Here is a 17,815-nt window from a genome sequence, read left to right on the forward strand (position 1 = left end):
TACTGTAGCGAGTCTTTTAACTTACACTTGAATGCAACATTTATGCTTTAATTTGGATTAGCTAAGAATAAGGTTAGGCTAAATGATATTCCTAATTACATTGCACAGTAAAGCCAGGCTCTGATCAACAGGTGCTGCACATGAATGACTTTAGCATATTCATGTATGGAAATCAGATTATAATTCATGCTGTTATGCATATATATAGATAGAAAAACATAGAAACAAGGCTAGTGATGTTCAGTCTTAACAAATCTTCCTCTTCTGCACCAAGGGATAGCAAATCCCTGAAAAATATACGATCATACACAATAATAATGCAAACATTTTATGCAAGGCTCTTCCTATTGTTTGGACAAAATCACTTATTAATGCTTTATAACAGTTAAGTTACTTTAAGACCATTTCAGAAATTATGGCAGTCAATGAACAATACAAATTAAAAGCAAACTAAAATAAAAAATAACATATTCCCTTTCCTGACTATTTTATAAGTATTTGAATGCTGTTTACAGAACAAAGCGATATTATCTCAAGAATCAAAATGAGGAAAGAGGGAGCAAGTTTGCTTAAATGGTAATTCTAAGCCCATTCAGATCTGCATAGTCAGAATTACACAACATGCACAGGGCTTTTGGCCCAGTTTGTCCATACTGATCAAGTTGGCATTCTGGGCTAGTCCCATTTGCCTACATTTGGCTAATGTCCCTCAAAACCCAGCATATTGCAGAATAGAGGAAAACAGACTTGCAATAATCTTACATAATGAAACAGTTTTGCAACAGAGGGACTTCTACAACCTGAGCCAACATTCCATTCTTTTTGGTCCAGCAATAATCTACAATCTTTGTAGTGAGATGCCAATACCAAACTTGTGGGAGGATGAACAACTTCAGTAATGGAAACTGGTGTATTGCCTAACCCATACAGAAATAATCAGACCCATTATAATAGATCTTTAAAATAATTATCCACTCACTTTGTTTCGAATACATATGACCAGGGCCCTGTACAAGTGCAGACGGACCTCTTTGCTCCTATACTCAACTCCTCTTGTTATGAAGATTCACCTCATGCGTGTAGTTTGTGTGGGGATTCACCTGAGACATTCTGCAACCTTCAAACCTGGGGGCAGGACTGTACACTGAAGCTGAAGCAACAGCACCACCCTCCCCATAACAAAAGCCACTGTGTGCGTGTGTGTGAAAGCTGGTTCTCACCTGGTTAGTCCCCTCTCCAGCTGCTTCATCGCCACCATGTTGTCGGCGGCTGCACATGGACCAAGACGCGTCGTCACTGCCGTCAACCGACGTGCTTCCCCACAGACCACACGGTTGTAAAGCTCGCTGGTAATCAAAGATCATAGAGCGGAGCCCATGATCTTTGCTGACAATGTGGTGCAAAGAGACAAAAACGCTGATCACAGAATTTCTCACGACAGAGCATGAGAAATTCTGTGATCAGCGTGAGAGCGTAAGAATTGCCTGAAATGCGTGAGAGTTGGCAGCCCTGTTATAGTATTGCCTCAACTACCTCCTCTGGCAACTTATTCCATTTACCAACCACTCTCTGTGTAAAAACGTTGGTGCTCACGTTCCTATTAAATCTTTCCCCTCTCACCCTAAACCTATATCATCTGGTTCTTGATTCCTCTACTTTGGATAACAGACTCTGCATTTATCTTATCTATTCCCCTCAAGATCTCATGCACCTCTATAAGATCACCCCATATCCTCCTGCACTGCTTCATGCTCAGCGGTGTTCACACCTAGACTGTCTTTAAACAAAACACCCTTGCCACTCTGCTCATGCAGGTACCCCCCCCCCCCCCCCCCCCCCCCCCCCCCCCCCCCCCCCCCCCCCCCCCCCCCCCCCCCCCGGGGTGACAGACCTTCCATTTTAATTTAAGAAAGAACTGCAGATGCATGTCGCCCTTCCCTTTTCTGTCTTTTGTGTTTTTAGTGGCCCTTTGGTTTCTAAGATTTGCATCTGAGAAAAGGGCAATTACCATGTTCCAAAACAATGCAATCACAGGTTGGTCTGCTTAACCTCAACATTGAGGTTGTTGCCCTTCAGCGATAACATTAGCAGCTATTTAAACTCATTTGAGAGAGCCAGCAGGGATTTATCAAAATCAAATTTCATCCATCAGTCACTTTTTGAAGAAGTGGAAAGAATCATATGGACATAACCAAAAGACATTGATAAGGTCGCACATCAAGGTTAAAGGGCTGTAGCAGCATGGACAAAAAGTAGGCTACATCACAGTAATGGCTTTTTTGTTGGGTTGTAGTGAAATGTATAGTGGAATTCTTAAGGGAAGGCCATAGGCTATTGTTCTTAATATCCATTAATGACTTGGACTTGAGAGGTCAGGCACAATATTCAAATTTACAGACAATGCAATACTTAGCACCATCCAGTATAATACCTCGAGGTATATACACTGTACCATCCACAGCAAAGCTCAGCAATGCCTTTGAGGTTTGAGGAGATTCAACATGTAGCCAAATGCTCTCAAACTTCTGCAGGTGGAGAGCACACTGATTGGCTGGATCACAGTGTGCTTCAGTGATTCAAATACAGGTACTTAAAAATTAATGAACCTGCAGAAAATGGTGGACATTGCACGGTCCATCACAAGTATTGATGTCCCCACCATTGAAGGGATATCTACAGGAAGTCCTGCCTCAAGAATGCAGCTAATATCATCAAAGTCCCACAACACCTTAATCACACTCATCTCACTGCTACCATCAGAACGAAGGTACAGGAGCCTGAGATCAGTGACCTCCACGTTCAAGACCAGCTTCATCCCTTCAAGTATCATGTTCTTAAACCACCCTGCACCCTGCACATCTATCACACACGGTGCCTCAGGAAGGCCGTCAGCATCCATAAAGACTCCTCACACCCTTGTAACGGACTGGTCGAACTACTTCCCTCCGGCAGACGTTACAAGGCCTTCTACGCCCGAACCTCCAGACTCAGAAACAGCTTCATTCCCAGAGCTATAGCGGCTCTGAACCGGCCCTGCTGAGTGCCCCCTATCCCCCCTGGACTGTCTCCCTCGGATGGTCACGTCCCACAGCTTATTTATTTATTTTACTTTTCTTTTACATCGGTTGGAAGCTGCATACTAAATCTCGTTGCACTGATGTGCAATGACAATAAAAATATTATTATTATTATTATTATTATTATTATTATTATTATTATTATTATTATTATTATTATAACTCTCACTACAACCCCACCACAGCACTGAACAATGAACTTCACACTGCAATGCAATGCTACATATTCCTGCTTGCCCAATCTTGTTCTGGTTTACCTGGAATAACTGATAGTTTTCTGCATTATTGTTTATTTATTTGTTGCTGCTGCATTCATATCATAATAAACCTGAAACAATTAAATTTTCATTGTTAGGCATATTACAATTCAACACTCTTGAAGTTTGGAAGCCTTGATGTCAATGGGTTTTCTTTAATCCTTGGAACTCTCCTGTTAACCCTACAGAACTTTTGGAAGTTTTAATTATATTTTCCTTGAATTCCAATATTATTTATGAGATAACTGTGCACAAGATGGTTGCCTTCCTTATTCATATCCACATGTATGTGTCCTTATACTCATTTACTTTCCAGGTCTGCTTAAGGTGTTGATGGAGTATGCCGGGTTACTTTACAGAGGTCTGGTAAGTCTCTGTAAGTGGTAGGTCTGGAGTGGATGCCATAGCATAGAACATTAAGAACGGGTGCCTGACACCCCCACTCTGTCCTTGGTTTGCAAGAATGAAACAACCAATCAACAGATCAACCAATAATTTAGTTTACTTTAAAACCATCAAACATGATTAAGTTATCAGCCACTATGTCAAAGAAATATCAGGAACTAAATGCACAATCTGGATGTTGCTTCATGTGCGCAGAGTTTAGTTATTAATCATTTTACACTAATCTAAACAGTGTCGATATCTGTGGAATGTCATTCCTGAGCGTGATTGGTTGAAGGTGTGACATCATGTCACTGCTATAAAAGGTATAGTAGGTCCTCCCTCCCCCTGAAATCTCCCTGAATTGCCTCGCACTGTGAAATCCCCCCATTTGGAGCTGTAACACCTTGGGGAAAATGGCTACCTTCAACGAGAAGAAGACATGTGGCCAGCGCATGGAAGGCTTCAAACGCTTCATTTGGAATCCAGAAGCAAAGGAAATTATGGGGAGGACACCTGGAAACTGGGGTAGGAGAGACTGCAAGATAGACATAGGACAGGAAGACTTCAGGTGGCAAATTCTTGAATGGCACAGAGGACGAGTAGTTGATTTAAAAAAAAAACTGTGTTCATACAGTGGTCTGAATAGCCACCTGAGCCAGGTGGGGGGCAGGTGGATAAGAGTTGGTTTTGGCATAATGTTTGGCACAGACATTGTGGGCCAAATAACCTGTTCTTGTACTGTACTATGTTATGTTCTATGTTCTAAAATAAGATTATGAGAAGAGTTTGGGATAAATGGATTAATTTTTAATTGATATAATATTGTGGGGAGTATGTGGGGTAGGTGGATTTGTTTTGAATTGATCCAGGGTTACGGGGAGAGTATGGGATAGTTGGATTAGTTTTGAATGATACAGAAAGTGGGGAAAAAGTGGGGTAGTGCGATTAGTACTGATGAGGACTACCGCAAAAGAGTGGGGCAGTAGGATTTGGATTGCACTTTGGATCGTTCTAGCACATATTCTGGTCTAATCTGGTGGGGGGTGATTATCATATTTTTGTGTTGCATTTTTATATTATTCAATATAATTCTATCTAACTGCAAAGTAAATGCAGATTCAGTGGCAGATAGAAAATCTGGAACATCAATATTTTTAAATGGTTTTGTTTTGTATTTTTCTGAAAATATTCAGGTGAGTTCACGCTGTTATTTGTGCAGAATAAGTTATTTGACACGATGCAGTGGCCAATTCAGACCAGTTTGTCTGTTGTTTTCTCTTTATTGATTCACAGAATGTGGACAGAGCTGGCTTTTAGTACTCACCTCTAATTGTCCTTGGACTGAGGTGTTAAGTGTCAACTATTAATAGTATCCAAAGACCATTTCTGTTAACTGCCTCTGGTTTGTCATAAAACATTGCATGTAGATGAACAAGGGGAATGGGTCACAAATTGAATTATGTTCATTTTTTTAATGATAAGTAACATTTAAAATGGAAGGTATCTGACAGGAAGTGTATGATTTAGCAGAAAAATGAAAGGCAGATTAGCTCTGCAGAGGCAACTGAGGACCATGCTGATTAAATTGGAGAACGATGGAAGGGATAGGGCAAGTAGTGCATATATTCAGATCCAATCTGGTGGGGATGATCATCATGTTTTTGTGGTACATTTTTATGTTATTCCATACAATTCTATCTAACTGCTCATTGCTTCTCTCCTAGTTCTCATCAGCCTGTATTACGCGGCCTTCTACGTTGTAATCTGCTTACTGTTTGCCCTGTCCTTGTTTGTGCTGTTATATACAACAGACCCATACATACCGACTTATCAAGACAGACTCAAAGCACCAGGTAAGGCTTTGAGCTCACCTGTGAAATTGTTGGTGGGACTCAGTTAGTGGTTCTTAGCAGTATGGTTCCTCAGTAAACCATGTCTTCTGCAAATCTATACAATGTATTTCACAGCCACATTATATTTTACATTTTTGTACAGTGGTACCCGCTTAGCACTACCCCACAGAGCACTATTAAAAGTGCGCAAAAAAGGTTCGACCAGCCCCGACGCGAGGTTCAGTCGCCCGGAGAGCGGGGGAGCTGACATCCCCCCGATGCGGGAGCTGATCGCCTCGATGCGGAGGGCCCAATTGCCGCTGGCTACGGGAGTCAAGATCGTCCTGTTAACGGGGGCTCAAGGCCCACAACCGAGGAAGAACTAAGGGAAGGACTTGAACTTTATTTCGCCTTCCATCACAGAGGAATGTGTAGGAGTCACTGTGGTGGATGTTCATGTTAAAATGTGTTTTTGACTGGTCTGTTGCTTTTAAATTTCTCGTATATTGCAATACATACTTGGCGAATAAAGTGTGATTCTGATTCTGATTCTGAATACAAACTGTTGGAGGAAGTCAGCAGGTCAGGTAACATCAGTGGAAGAAAATGGTCAGATGGCATTACAAGCCGGGACCCTTCTTCAGATTGATGAGGTAGAGGGCACATTGCTGGTAGAGAGAGGTGAGGAGATGAGGGGGTGAAGAGAAGAGGTGGGGAAAGAGATGGCAAATGATCAGTGGATTTGGGTGAGGAGGGTCAATTGACAGAAGAGTCAGGTGGGGTAAAGAAGAGTGGATATAGTAACCAAGGCTGGAGGTGATAAGTGTAGAAGGCACTTACTGTACACCATCTGCTTGCCCCAGTCATTCCCCTCACCTCTCTCTGCCAGTTATCTCCCCTCTACTCCATCAGTCTGAAGACGAGTATCCATTCAAAATATCGATTGTCCATTTCCCTTCATAGGTGTTGCCTGTACTCTGAGTTACTGCAGCAGTTTATTTTTTGTTACAGATTCCATCACCTGCAGTCTCTCATCTGTCTTCTGATGGTAGTTGTTATGTCTCTTCCAGTCCATTCTCTCTAGTAACTTTCCGACCACAGATGTTAGACTCCCAGGCTTTTCTCTGCAGTCCTTCATAACATTTGACATCTTCCAGTCTTCCGGCACCTCACCCCTATTTAATGATGACGCATAAATCTCACCTAGGGCACCTGTAATTTCTTCTTTAGCTTCCCACAGTGTCCTCAGATATATCTGATCAGACCTGGGAAATTTGTCTTAGTTCATACCCGTTTTGACCTTCAGCACCTTCTCGACTGTAATACTGACTGCCTTCAAGACACTTCCATTGACTGCCCCAAGTTCCTCATGTCTTTCTCAATACAGGTAGTAGAAAACAGAGGAGAAATACTTGTTGAGGACCTTCTATATCCCCTTTTGGCTCTACACAGAATAGTTGACCACTATTCTCTCCGTGGTTACCCTTTCCTCCTTAATGTACTTGTAAAATCTCTTAGGGTTATCCTTAATATTATCTGCCAAAGCTATCTCCTGTCCCCATTTTGCCCTCCTGATTTTCTTTTTTACTTCTGTGTTCTGCTGTGATGAATAACTAGCACAAATCCTACCCTCATCTTGTGCTTTCCCCACCATCGACATGTCCCCACCTCAGTATAGATAGAAGGTGGAAGGCTTGCAACAAGGTTGCTCAGTGCTGAAATATGTGGTTCAGGCACCCACCCTGGCGGTGAGTGTGTGCCATTGCAGGTGACTGAGAATACTTTAGACTCTAGATATTAGAGATACAGCACAGAAACAAGCCCTTCGGCAACCGACTTCATGCTGATAATCGATCCCCATACACTAGCACTATCCTACACCTTAGGGACAATTTACAATTTTACCGAAGCCAATTAACCTACAAACCTATACGTCTTTGATCTGTCTGTCTTTGGCAGATAATCCATGGTCCAGTATGCTCGTTCTTTGAGTTGGACTATCCACCTACTGTTCCTAGAAACTCTCTTGGATGCACTTAAACATTCTGCCCTGTCTATGCCTTTTGCAATAAGGAAGATCCAGTCAATACTGGGGAAGTTAAAGTCATCCATTATGACAACCATATTGCTTGTACATCTTTGTGTAATCTGCCTGCATATGTGTTCCTCCATCTACTGCTATAGTATAAACCCATTAGAGCAATTGCACCTTTCTTAATTTGTGAGCTTTACCCATATTGCCTTAGTGGATGAGAACAGTTTTAACATAATTTTTGTTATAAAAATTAAATTTCTTTATGGGATGACTGCTTTGTATGAAAATGTCCTTGTCTTTCCAATTTAGTGGTACCTTTGTTGCTATTGTCTATATACCATATGATACGATAGAACTTTATTTATCTCAGGAGGGAAGTTGGTCTGCCACCAGTCATAAAACACAAGATACATGAAGCATGAAATTAAAGTGATGTGTGCATATTTGCATTGTGTTCTCTCATAGGTGTGACGATACAACCACAACCAAAACATTTGAGGATCAACTTTAATATTTCAGATCCAAAGACATGGCACTGTTACGTCCACGAGCTTCAGCATTTTCTTTCAGGTAGAGGTGGATAGGCACAAGTCCATGTGTAGATTGTTGCCGGGCAGATCTAATGCAAAATGCAACACATAATTAAAGACGCAGAAATGTGGATTTATTTAGTTTTTGATTCAGCCTTGATTCAGTCTTGCTTTAACAAGAGACCAAAACATATTCATATTATTCAGTGAATAACATTCCTGAAGCCATATTTATATCCAGTCATTCATTAATACTAAACAATTATTTCACTTACTGTTATCTTCCCACAGTCAGATCCCCCCAGTCAGATGGCCCTTACAGTCAGATCACCCCCACAGTCAAACTGCCCCCACAATCAGACTCCCACTCTCACCCTCACCCTCGGTCAGACCACACCCACAGTCAAACCAACCAAACAGTCAAACAAGCCCCCCAGTGAAACACCATCATTTAAGAATAAGGGGCAGGCCATTTAGGACTGAGATAAGGAAAAACCTTTTCACCCAGAGAGTTGTGAATCTGTGGAATTCTCTGCCACATAAGGCAGTGGAGGCCAATTCACTGGATGTTTTCAAGAGAGAGTTAGATTTGGCTCTTAGGGCTAAGGGAATCAAGGGATATGGGGAAAAAGCCAGAACAGGGTACTGATTTTAGATTTCTATGTTTCAATGTCAGATATCCTCACATTCAAACTATGCACACAGACAGACCTCCCCCACAGTCAGATCACCCCATAATCTGATTAACCCAAGATATAAACATAGGTTTACACAACACCACGGAAACCTATTTATGCGATCAAACCCATGCCAACTCTTTGGAAATGCACACTTCTTATTCCCTTTCTCCAAAGTCCAACAAATGTTTCACTTTTGATTGACATTAAATTCCCTTTTGAGAAGTTACTATTTAATAGTGTCCACCACCTTTTCAGTTTATCCAGTTGCCAATGATCAACCCTCAACTGGGATAAACCTGGAACAAAAAGAACATTTCCATGCACTTTGCTTACCATTTTGTAAAGTTACCATTCTTCTCTGAAGCTGTGTCATCCCCAGAATTACCCTTGTAGTTCAAACACCCTCACCCCTCCACACGTCACTGTTGGCTCCCGAGAACTGTAGCCTGAGCTCTCTCTGCATGATGTTCCAGGAGCAGGAGTACATTTGTGCTGTTTGTTTCATTTTGAATTTGTAGAGCACTGTGTAATTTACTGCCTCCCTCTCGAGCTCTGATTTCTGTCTTTATCTATTAGTGTATAATCAGTCAGCCCAGGAAAAAATAAACCGCAACTGCACCAGTGGCAACTATACTTTCCAAGATGGGTCTGGGATTGGCCCTAATTCAAAATTTGCCTGCCAGTTTACTCGAGACATGCTGAAGAATTGCTCTGGACTGGAGGATCCCACTTTTGGATACAAAACTGGTCAACCCTGCATCTTAATCCGAATGAACAGGGTATGTCTGCTTGGAAAGGACAAATGTAGAAGATAATAGAATGTCAATATGGTTACAATAGAGAAGGTGTCATTTAGCCTATCATGTCAGGATCAGATTTTTACTACAGAAAGTCATCAATTCCAGCTTTGGCCTTGAAAATTATTCCTCTCGGTATGTTTATATAATCTCACTTGAAGGCCACATTGAAACCTACCAGTGCACTCCAGATTGCAGCCACTTGCCGTCTAAAATAGATTTTCCTCAAGACAGGATTGATTCCCTTGCCGTTTATTTTTGTAATTCCCTAACCACTCCAACAAGGGGAACAGCCTCCCATTATCCACTCTGTTTTAACCTCTCACCATTTTGTACACTTCTATGATATCTATCCTTCTTCTCCTCAAACATAAAAATAAATACACTCTCCAATCACTCTCCTATGTAATACCTGTTGGTACACCTCCTCTCTCACTTCTATCCAGGGACCCCTTCCAGCTGAGACAAAGGTTCACATGCATCTCTTCCAACCTTGTCCACTATATTCGCTGCTCCCAATGATGTCTCCTTAACATTGGCAAGAACAAGCATAGACTTGTGTCTCCACTCTCCAATCTATTCTTGCAACTGTAGTCCATCATCCCAGAACACATCCCTGTAAGTCTTCTCGAGGTTCTCTTTACTAAAGAGGGTGGTTTTGAAGATAGTGAAGATGGTTATAAAGTACTGCAGCAGGATCTTGGTTAGTTGGGCAGGTGGGCTTGAGGGATGGTTGATGGAATTTAATACAGAAAATGTGAGAAGTTGCATTTTGGGAAGTTAACATGGGCAGGACCAACACAGTGAATGGTAGGGCTCTAGGGAGTGTTGTAGAGCAGTGGGACCTAGGGGTGCAGATATAGAGTTCCTTGAAAGTGGCATCACAGATAGATAGGGTGGTCAAAAAGGTTCTGTCACATCGACCGTCATCAGAGTATTAAGTATAGAGGTTGGGAGATCGTGTTATATTTATGTAAGACTTAGGTGAAGCCGCATTTAGAGTGTTCAGTTTAGTTTAGTTGAGAGATACAGCGCGGAAACAGGTCCTTCGGCCCACTGAGTCCATGCCGACCAGCAATCACCACACAGTGACACCATCCCACACACACTAGGGACAATTTGCAATGATACCAAGGCAATTAGCCTACAAACCTGTATGCCTTTGGAATGTGGGAGGAAACTGGAGATCCTTGAAAAAACCCACACAGGTCACGGGCAGAACGTACAAACTCCGTACAGACGGCACCCATAGTCAGGATTGAACTCGGGTCTCTGGTGCTGCAAGGCAGCGACTCTACCATTGCCACCATGTGGTTAAGTTGGATAGGGTGCAAAGACGATTTACAAGGATAATGCCAGGGCACAGGAGCCTGATCTATAGGGAGGTAGAGCAGGCTGGGACCCTTCCTTGGAGCGCAGGAGGATGAGGGGTCATCTCATAGAAGTGTACAAAATCATGAGAGGAATAGATTGGGTAAACACACAGAGTCTCTTGCCCAGAGTAGATTTCTCTTGCTTCCCTTCTCTCTCTGTCCCCCCCCCCCCCCCCCCCCCAATCCTAGTTTTCCGACTAGTTTTGTCCTTCTGATTAATTTACTGATCATATCTTTGTCACCTTCCACTTAGCTAACAATGAACCACTCTACATTTCCTTATCATTATCTGCTTTGATCTGTTATTTTCACACCTTACCCCACCATCTAGTATTTCTAGACTCGAGGGCCTAAGCTATAGGGAGAGGTTGACCAGGCTAGGACTTTATTTATTGGAGCACGAGGACAAGAAGTGATCTTATAAGTGCATGTATAAGATCATGAGGGGAATAGACAGGATAAATGCATAGATATAAATAAATAGTCATGAAGGGTATGAATAAAGTGAATGCTCAAAGACTTTTTCCCGGGGAAGAAAATTCGAATATTAGATAACATTTTCACTCAGAGGTCATTATCTGGAAGCAGCTGCCAGAAAGCCAGAGAAGCAGATACAATTATGAATTTCAAAAGACATTTGAACAGAGTTATGGATTGAAGGAATATGAATTATTGAAAGCAAATGGGTCAACTTGGTCGGCATGGACAAGGTGGGCTGAAGGGCCTGTTTCTGTGCTGTATAGCTCCATGACTCTACAACTCAATAGGTCCTCCTGAGAGAAGTACTGAACCTCTTGTGGTTTGAGGAATGTGCCACTTGACTCAGTACTGCACTGGGAACTGTTAAACTGGCTCACCAATCTGGTTTGGGACTTGTGTTCACAATGTTCTAACAGTGGCGGTTGAGGTGATATTTGTCACATAAAAGTAACTGAGTTATGAGCAGCTTAATGCAATTATTCGATATTTTGAAGGGCATTGCACAAGGATGTCCAATTAATGAGTTTCCAATTGAAATTTCAGATTATCAATTACTTGCCTGGAAATGGAACCACCCCAAACGTGACTTGTGCGGTTCTGGTGAGTACTAAGACATGAAACCTCATCAGTTGAGGATTGTGAAGATGATAACTAAATTGCAGAATCAGGCAGTTCCTTGGAATTGCCCCTATTTTACAGTCTGAATTTCACAGTGAGTACAGTGAAGCCAGGTAATGTCCCTGCCACACTTGTGCCAAAGTAACCCCAGAGGAGTTCTTGGGAAATACTCAGTGAGGGCAAGGGGTCTCATCAATACATTGATTACTATATCCAGGCATCGCAGCCTAGAATTTACAGAAGAGTTTAGTTTAGTTTAGAGATACATGGAAACAAGCCAAACAGCTCACCAAGTCCACGCTGACCACAGTTTATACTAAATCTATGTTATCCCATGTTTGCACCCACACAAGAGGTAATTTACAGAGGCCAATTAATCTGCAAACCTGCAGGTCTTTAGGACTTGGGAGGAAACTAAAGCACCCAGAGGAAACCCAAAGATTGTATGCAAACTCCACACAGGCAGCAACTAAGGTCAGGATCAAAGCAGGATCTCCAGTGCTGTGAGTCAGCAGTTCTACCAGCTGCACCACTGTGGCACTCATAAAAGTGCTTCCATTAATTCTGGAGTTACTATTCCCAGCCTGTTGTATATTTGTAGAACACAGAACAGTACAGCACAAGAACAGGCCCTTCGGCCCACAATGTCTGTGCTGAACATGATGCCGAGACCCTCTCTATCTACTTGTATGTAATCCATATCCTTCTATTCCCTGCATATCCATATGCCTATCCTAAAGTCTCTTAAATGCCACTATCATATTTACCTTAAACACCATCCCCAGCAGTGTGTTTCAGGCACTCGCCACTGCCTGTGTAAAAAAATTGCCCCCACATCTCCTTTACAAATAGCAATGGTCAAATTAATATTGCTTATATAACAGCAAATCCAGTATCCTTTTATCATGCCCTTTTAAAATTGTAACCATACTTTTTTTATAAGAAGCAATGAATCTGACATTCCTGTTTTGAACTGCAGCATGCCTATCCGGAGAATATTGGAAATGTGGTATTTTATCCTGAAAATGGCACCTTTGACCTTTCATATTTTCCTTACTATGGCAGGCAGCCACAGGTAAGGAGCCTCATTCTATTTACGAGACATTTTACCCTTTGACTGCCAGATACAGGAATAACCCGTGTCTTTCCACAGCCAAACTACACCAATCCATTGGTTGCAGTAAAATTCCTGACTCTGAAAAAGGACAACAAAGTTGAAATTCAATGCAAGATTAATGCGCCGGGAATGATCAGTGACAACCCCTATGAAAAATTTGAAGGACGGGTCATCTTTACACTGGATATCAAGAAATGAACATGATCTGAAGGAAAAAGTCTACAGTGATGTGTTTTGGATATATTTATACTTTGCATTTTCAGACAAGGTTGCAGATATTTAGTGCAACACACCTTCATTTCTATCTATAATATATTCTTCAGCATGGAATCCATATAAACATAGTATGCCGATTACCGAATGTGCTGAGTGGCCTGAATTTATCTTTGGTAAATCCTATTATAAGACGTCAGTATTTAACTGCTGCAACATTAAGCCTGTGTGTGGCACTGAGGTGGGTATTTATCTCCAGTAAAATGTCACACAGGCCTCTTCATTTCCTCACACTCCTCCTCGTAATCATATGACACTCGCCTTCTCAGTTCCGTGCCTCTACCCTCCTATCTCATTCCCATCCCTCACATTTGTTCACCTTCTCTCATTCCATCTTCTTCCTTCTTCGATGTCTCTCTCTCATTTATATTGCTCCAGTCCCCTTTTCTATCCCCTCTTCTCTTCCACCTTCCCATCCCTTTCTTCCTCTGCCATAGTCCAGCTTCTAGTTTCTCACTTGACTTGAATATTACTCCTCATTATTTTTTTTATACCTATTTTTCTTCACTGTATCTCACATTCCTGAGCCTCACTTAAGATCAATTTCAAAGAATTAGCAACTCCTTTCGGTATTTTTATGACAATTGATGTATATTTTAGTAATTTCTTATAGAATTAGAGACACAATTGGACTGAATGAAGTCACTCAGCTTGTGTCCTGCATATGCACCAACAAACTGAATTAATGTTGCTCCTTTAATGTGGAAAACCTCTGGTCTTACATCCTTTCCCATTTCATTCAATATGTGTTTATGGCCATTTTCAGGCAACGGGTCCAATCTGCTGCTCACCTGCTACATTCCCGATGAGGTGAGCCTCAACGTTCATTCTTTGGCTTCTTCATTGCCTCCTTGTTGCCTCCTAACCTGTGCATTATTCAACTCTCCATCCAACATTCCCTAACCACACCATTCCTACTCTGCCAACAAACCCCAACACCCCCTCACCTCTCCGAATCCCTTGCAGACCCAAGATAAACCACATTGAGGAGCATCCTTTTTGCTGATAACTATGCACTCAATGCAAGATCAGAATCTGATAAGTTGGAAGGCTTGGACAAATTTGGCAATGCCAATGGCAGCTTTTGCCTCACGGAGAAAACAGAAATATTGTGCCTAACTGTTCCAAACGCCCCATACATCATTGTGAATGGTCAGAGGCTTTCAGTAGTGGACAAGTTCACATATCTTAGCACAACTGTCGCAAGATCAGTCAACATTTGCAGGACAGCAAAAACCAGCTCTGCTTTTGAAAATGGAGATCTAAAGTGTGGGAATCAAGAAGAATCAGCCTAAAGACCAAGTTTAAGGTGTGAGAAGCTGTTGTCATACCCAGTTTATTCTATGACTATGAGACATGGACAGTGTTCAGTAGACATGCCAATGACTTCCACATGTCCTCGCTGCACAGAATACTTCACATCAAGTGACAAGACAGGATTCCAGACACGCAGATGAACCTCTGAAAGAATCACAGATTAGGTGGGCCAGAACAATCATGTTGTGGATCGAAAAAGATCTAACCACATCCCTGATGAGTCACTATTGACACATACCCCTGGAAACAAGAAGCATTGGATTGTCCTATTTGGCGTACCCACATGAAAAGCGGTACTCGTTCATACGAGGAACCTAGAACAGAGGAAGCAAAGGGGAAAAGAGAATCTCAAAAATTAAGAGCCACTGATACTTCAGCATCTTTGCACCTCTGCCACCCAGATTGGTCTAATCAGCCACCTCTACACGCATCACAATACCATAGAGTAGAATTCATGGTCCTACTCAAGAACTGGTGATGAACTCCAATCATGTCTTTCTCGCAGCTACCTATTCACTCATGAACTAAACCCTTACTACCCATGGGCTTAGTGTCAGTCATAGAAATAGACCCTTTGCCCCAAATTGTTCATGCTGACCAAGTTGCCCCATATTGCTAGTCCCATCTGCCCATGTTTAGCTCATATACCACCAAACCTTTTCTATATATTACCCGTCCAAATGTCTTTTAAATGTTGTTATATTACCTGCCTCATCTACCTTCTCTGGGCAGCTTGTTCCATTTAATCACCACCTTCTGTGTGGAAAAAGTCGCCCCTCAGGTTCCTATTAAATTATTCCCCTCTCACCTTAAGCCAAGCCCTGTTGTTCTTGACTCCCCTCCTCTAGGTAAAAATATTTTGTGTATTCACCCTGTCTGTTCCTCTCATGATTTTAGATGCACAGAGTCTCTTGCCCCAGAGTAAGCTGAATGGATTGGCACTCATTCACCATTATAAACATTTGCTCCCTCCACTCCTGGCGCGCCATCTGCAAAACTAACCAGGGCTGCTTTGACAGCATGTCCCAATCCCACAATCTCTACCACCTTGAAGGACAAAGGAAACGGGAATTATGGAAAGGTGACCATCTGCATGCCCTCGACTGTACTGCGACTGTCTTGATGGGGAACCAAGTTCCTTCTGTGCCAAATGGTTTTCACTCTCCACTTGACAGTAGTTTGACATTTCTACACAGGTTCAAGATGGGGGTTACACCACCACTTCTTCAGGGCAATTTGCTGATGGAGAATAAATACTGGCCTTCCCAGTATTACCTATGAAATAATAAAAAGTAGAACATAGAATTGTACAGAACGTGAATTTGCCCTTTGGTCCACCATGTCTGTACAAACCATGATGCCAATCTAACTAATCCCATGGTTTGCACATGGCCCGTATCCCTACACTCCCTGTCTATTCATGTGTCTGTCTAAATACCTCTTCAACATTGCTATCGTATCTGCCTCATTCACCTGCCACTTTGGGGAGACACGGTGGTGTGGCGGTAGTGTTGCAGCCTTCCAGCGCCAGAGACCCGGGTTCAATCCTGACCATGGGTGCTATCTCTGCGGACATTTAACGTCCTCCCTGTGACCGCTTGGGTTTTCACCGGGAGCTCCGGTTTCCTTCCACCTTCCAAAGATGTGCAGGTTCAGGTAGGTCAATTGGCTTATAGTGTGTAGGATTGAACTAGTAAATAGTTTCTAGTATGTAGGATTGAACTAGTGTATGGATCATCATTGGTCGGCATGGACTCAGTGGGCCAAAGGGCCTGTTTCCATGCTGTATCTCTTAACCTCCCCTGGCATCTACCACTCTCTGTGTTAATAAGTTGTCCTGTGCATCTCCCTCAAGCTTACTCCCTCTAATCTTAAACCTATGCTCTCTAGTATTTGACAATTCCATACTGGGAAATAGAGTCTGAATAACGATACATAAAAGACCCCAAATGCTAGATAAAACAAAGTGCTGGAGAAACTCAGCAGGTCAGGCTGCATCTGTGGCAGGAAATGAAATGCTTTTTAAGTCTGATGATGTACCCTATCAATGGCTCTCATCATTTTATCAACTTCTATGAAAACGGCCCCTCAACCTCCAACGCTCCAGAGAAAAGGATCCAAGTTTGTCCAACCCCTCCTTATATCTAATACATTATAATCCAGGCCACATCTTCTGCGCCAGTAAAGGGGTGACCAGAATTGCACACAATTCTCCAAATATGGCCTATTTAAAGTTGCAACACGACGTTCTAACTTTTATATGCAATGGCCTAATGAAGGCACAATGAATGCATGTAAAGCACACTAATTCATTCATTTGTCTACCTAACCCAGTCCCATGTTGATTTGTTCTTATACTTTAGTTCACACATGCCACACCAGTAGCCTTTCTAAATGTTGCCTTAGATGTTGCCTTACATTTAAGATGTGGATTGTTGCACCCTAGAAACAATTACTCACAACAAGCACCATACCTTACCATGGCTGTTTTGTATCAGATCAAGAAGGCAATACAGCATCTGTGGATGGAATCAGTGTATATTTATTGAGGACAACCCTAAAGGTCTTAACGGTTTTAGTCTCTCCTCTCTCCAACCATCAGATGCACTCTGATTGTACACTCATACATAAGCTGTAGCTTTATTTCTTTGTGATCACTTTTCCAGATTAATTTGCTACACATTCAGAATATATTATTTCTCTGAAAAGTCACTGCAGTAAGAAATCAGTCTGGAGCAGGGTCAAAAATGAGACTTCGCTCATTTCTAATTTTGTCCCTTGTATCTTGTGCATTTTGATTTAGAGTTTTTTTGCTTGGAAAATTATTGTAAAATGTTTGAAGATTAAATGCAAATGCTGTGCTAAAATGATCTAGCATTATTTACTCAGCTATTTGTGATCAGGCATCAAACAACAAACTCGTCACTCCAAACACTGTCTAAATGGCTGTTTTGGAATTATATTGCACAATGTCCAATCAAAAAGTGGATGATTTTCTCTTTTCCAAAGTGTTGATTTCTGAGTATGAATAATGAACTCAGC

General features: G+C 42.0%; 1 protein-coding gene across 1 annotated transcript; it reads left to right on the forward strand.

Moving 5' to 3' along the window:
* The first annotated feature begins 4,134 nt into the window (after positions 1-4,134).
* On the forward strand, positions 4,135-17,514 carry LOC129702475 (potassium-transporting ATPase subunit beta-like). The gene is made up of 7 exons (XM_055644205.1): positions 4,135-4,246; positions 5,446-5,574; positions 8,054-8,158; positions 9,375-9,577; positions 11,992-12,048; positions 13,046-13,141; positions 13,220-17,514. The coding sequence occupies exons 1-7, from the start codon at positions 4,135-4,137 to the stop codon at positions 13,379-13,381; spliced, it is 864 nt and encodes a 287-aa protein (XP_055500180.1). The 3' UTR covers positions 13,382-17,514.
* The last annotated feature ends 301 nt before the right edge of the window (positions 17,515-17,815 follow it).

The sequence above is a fragment of the Leucoraja erinacea genome, chromosome 13 (genome assembly GCF_028641065.1).
Source record: "Leucoraja erinacea ecotype New England chromosome 13, Leri_hhj_1, whole genome shotgun sequence".
Classification (NCBI taxonomy): domain Eukaryota; kingdom Metazoa; phylum Chordata; class Chondrichthyes; order Rajiformes; family Rajidae; genus Leucoraja; species Leucoraja erinaceus.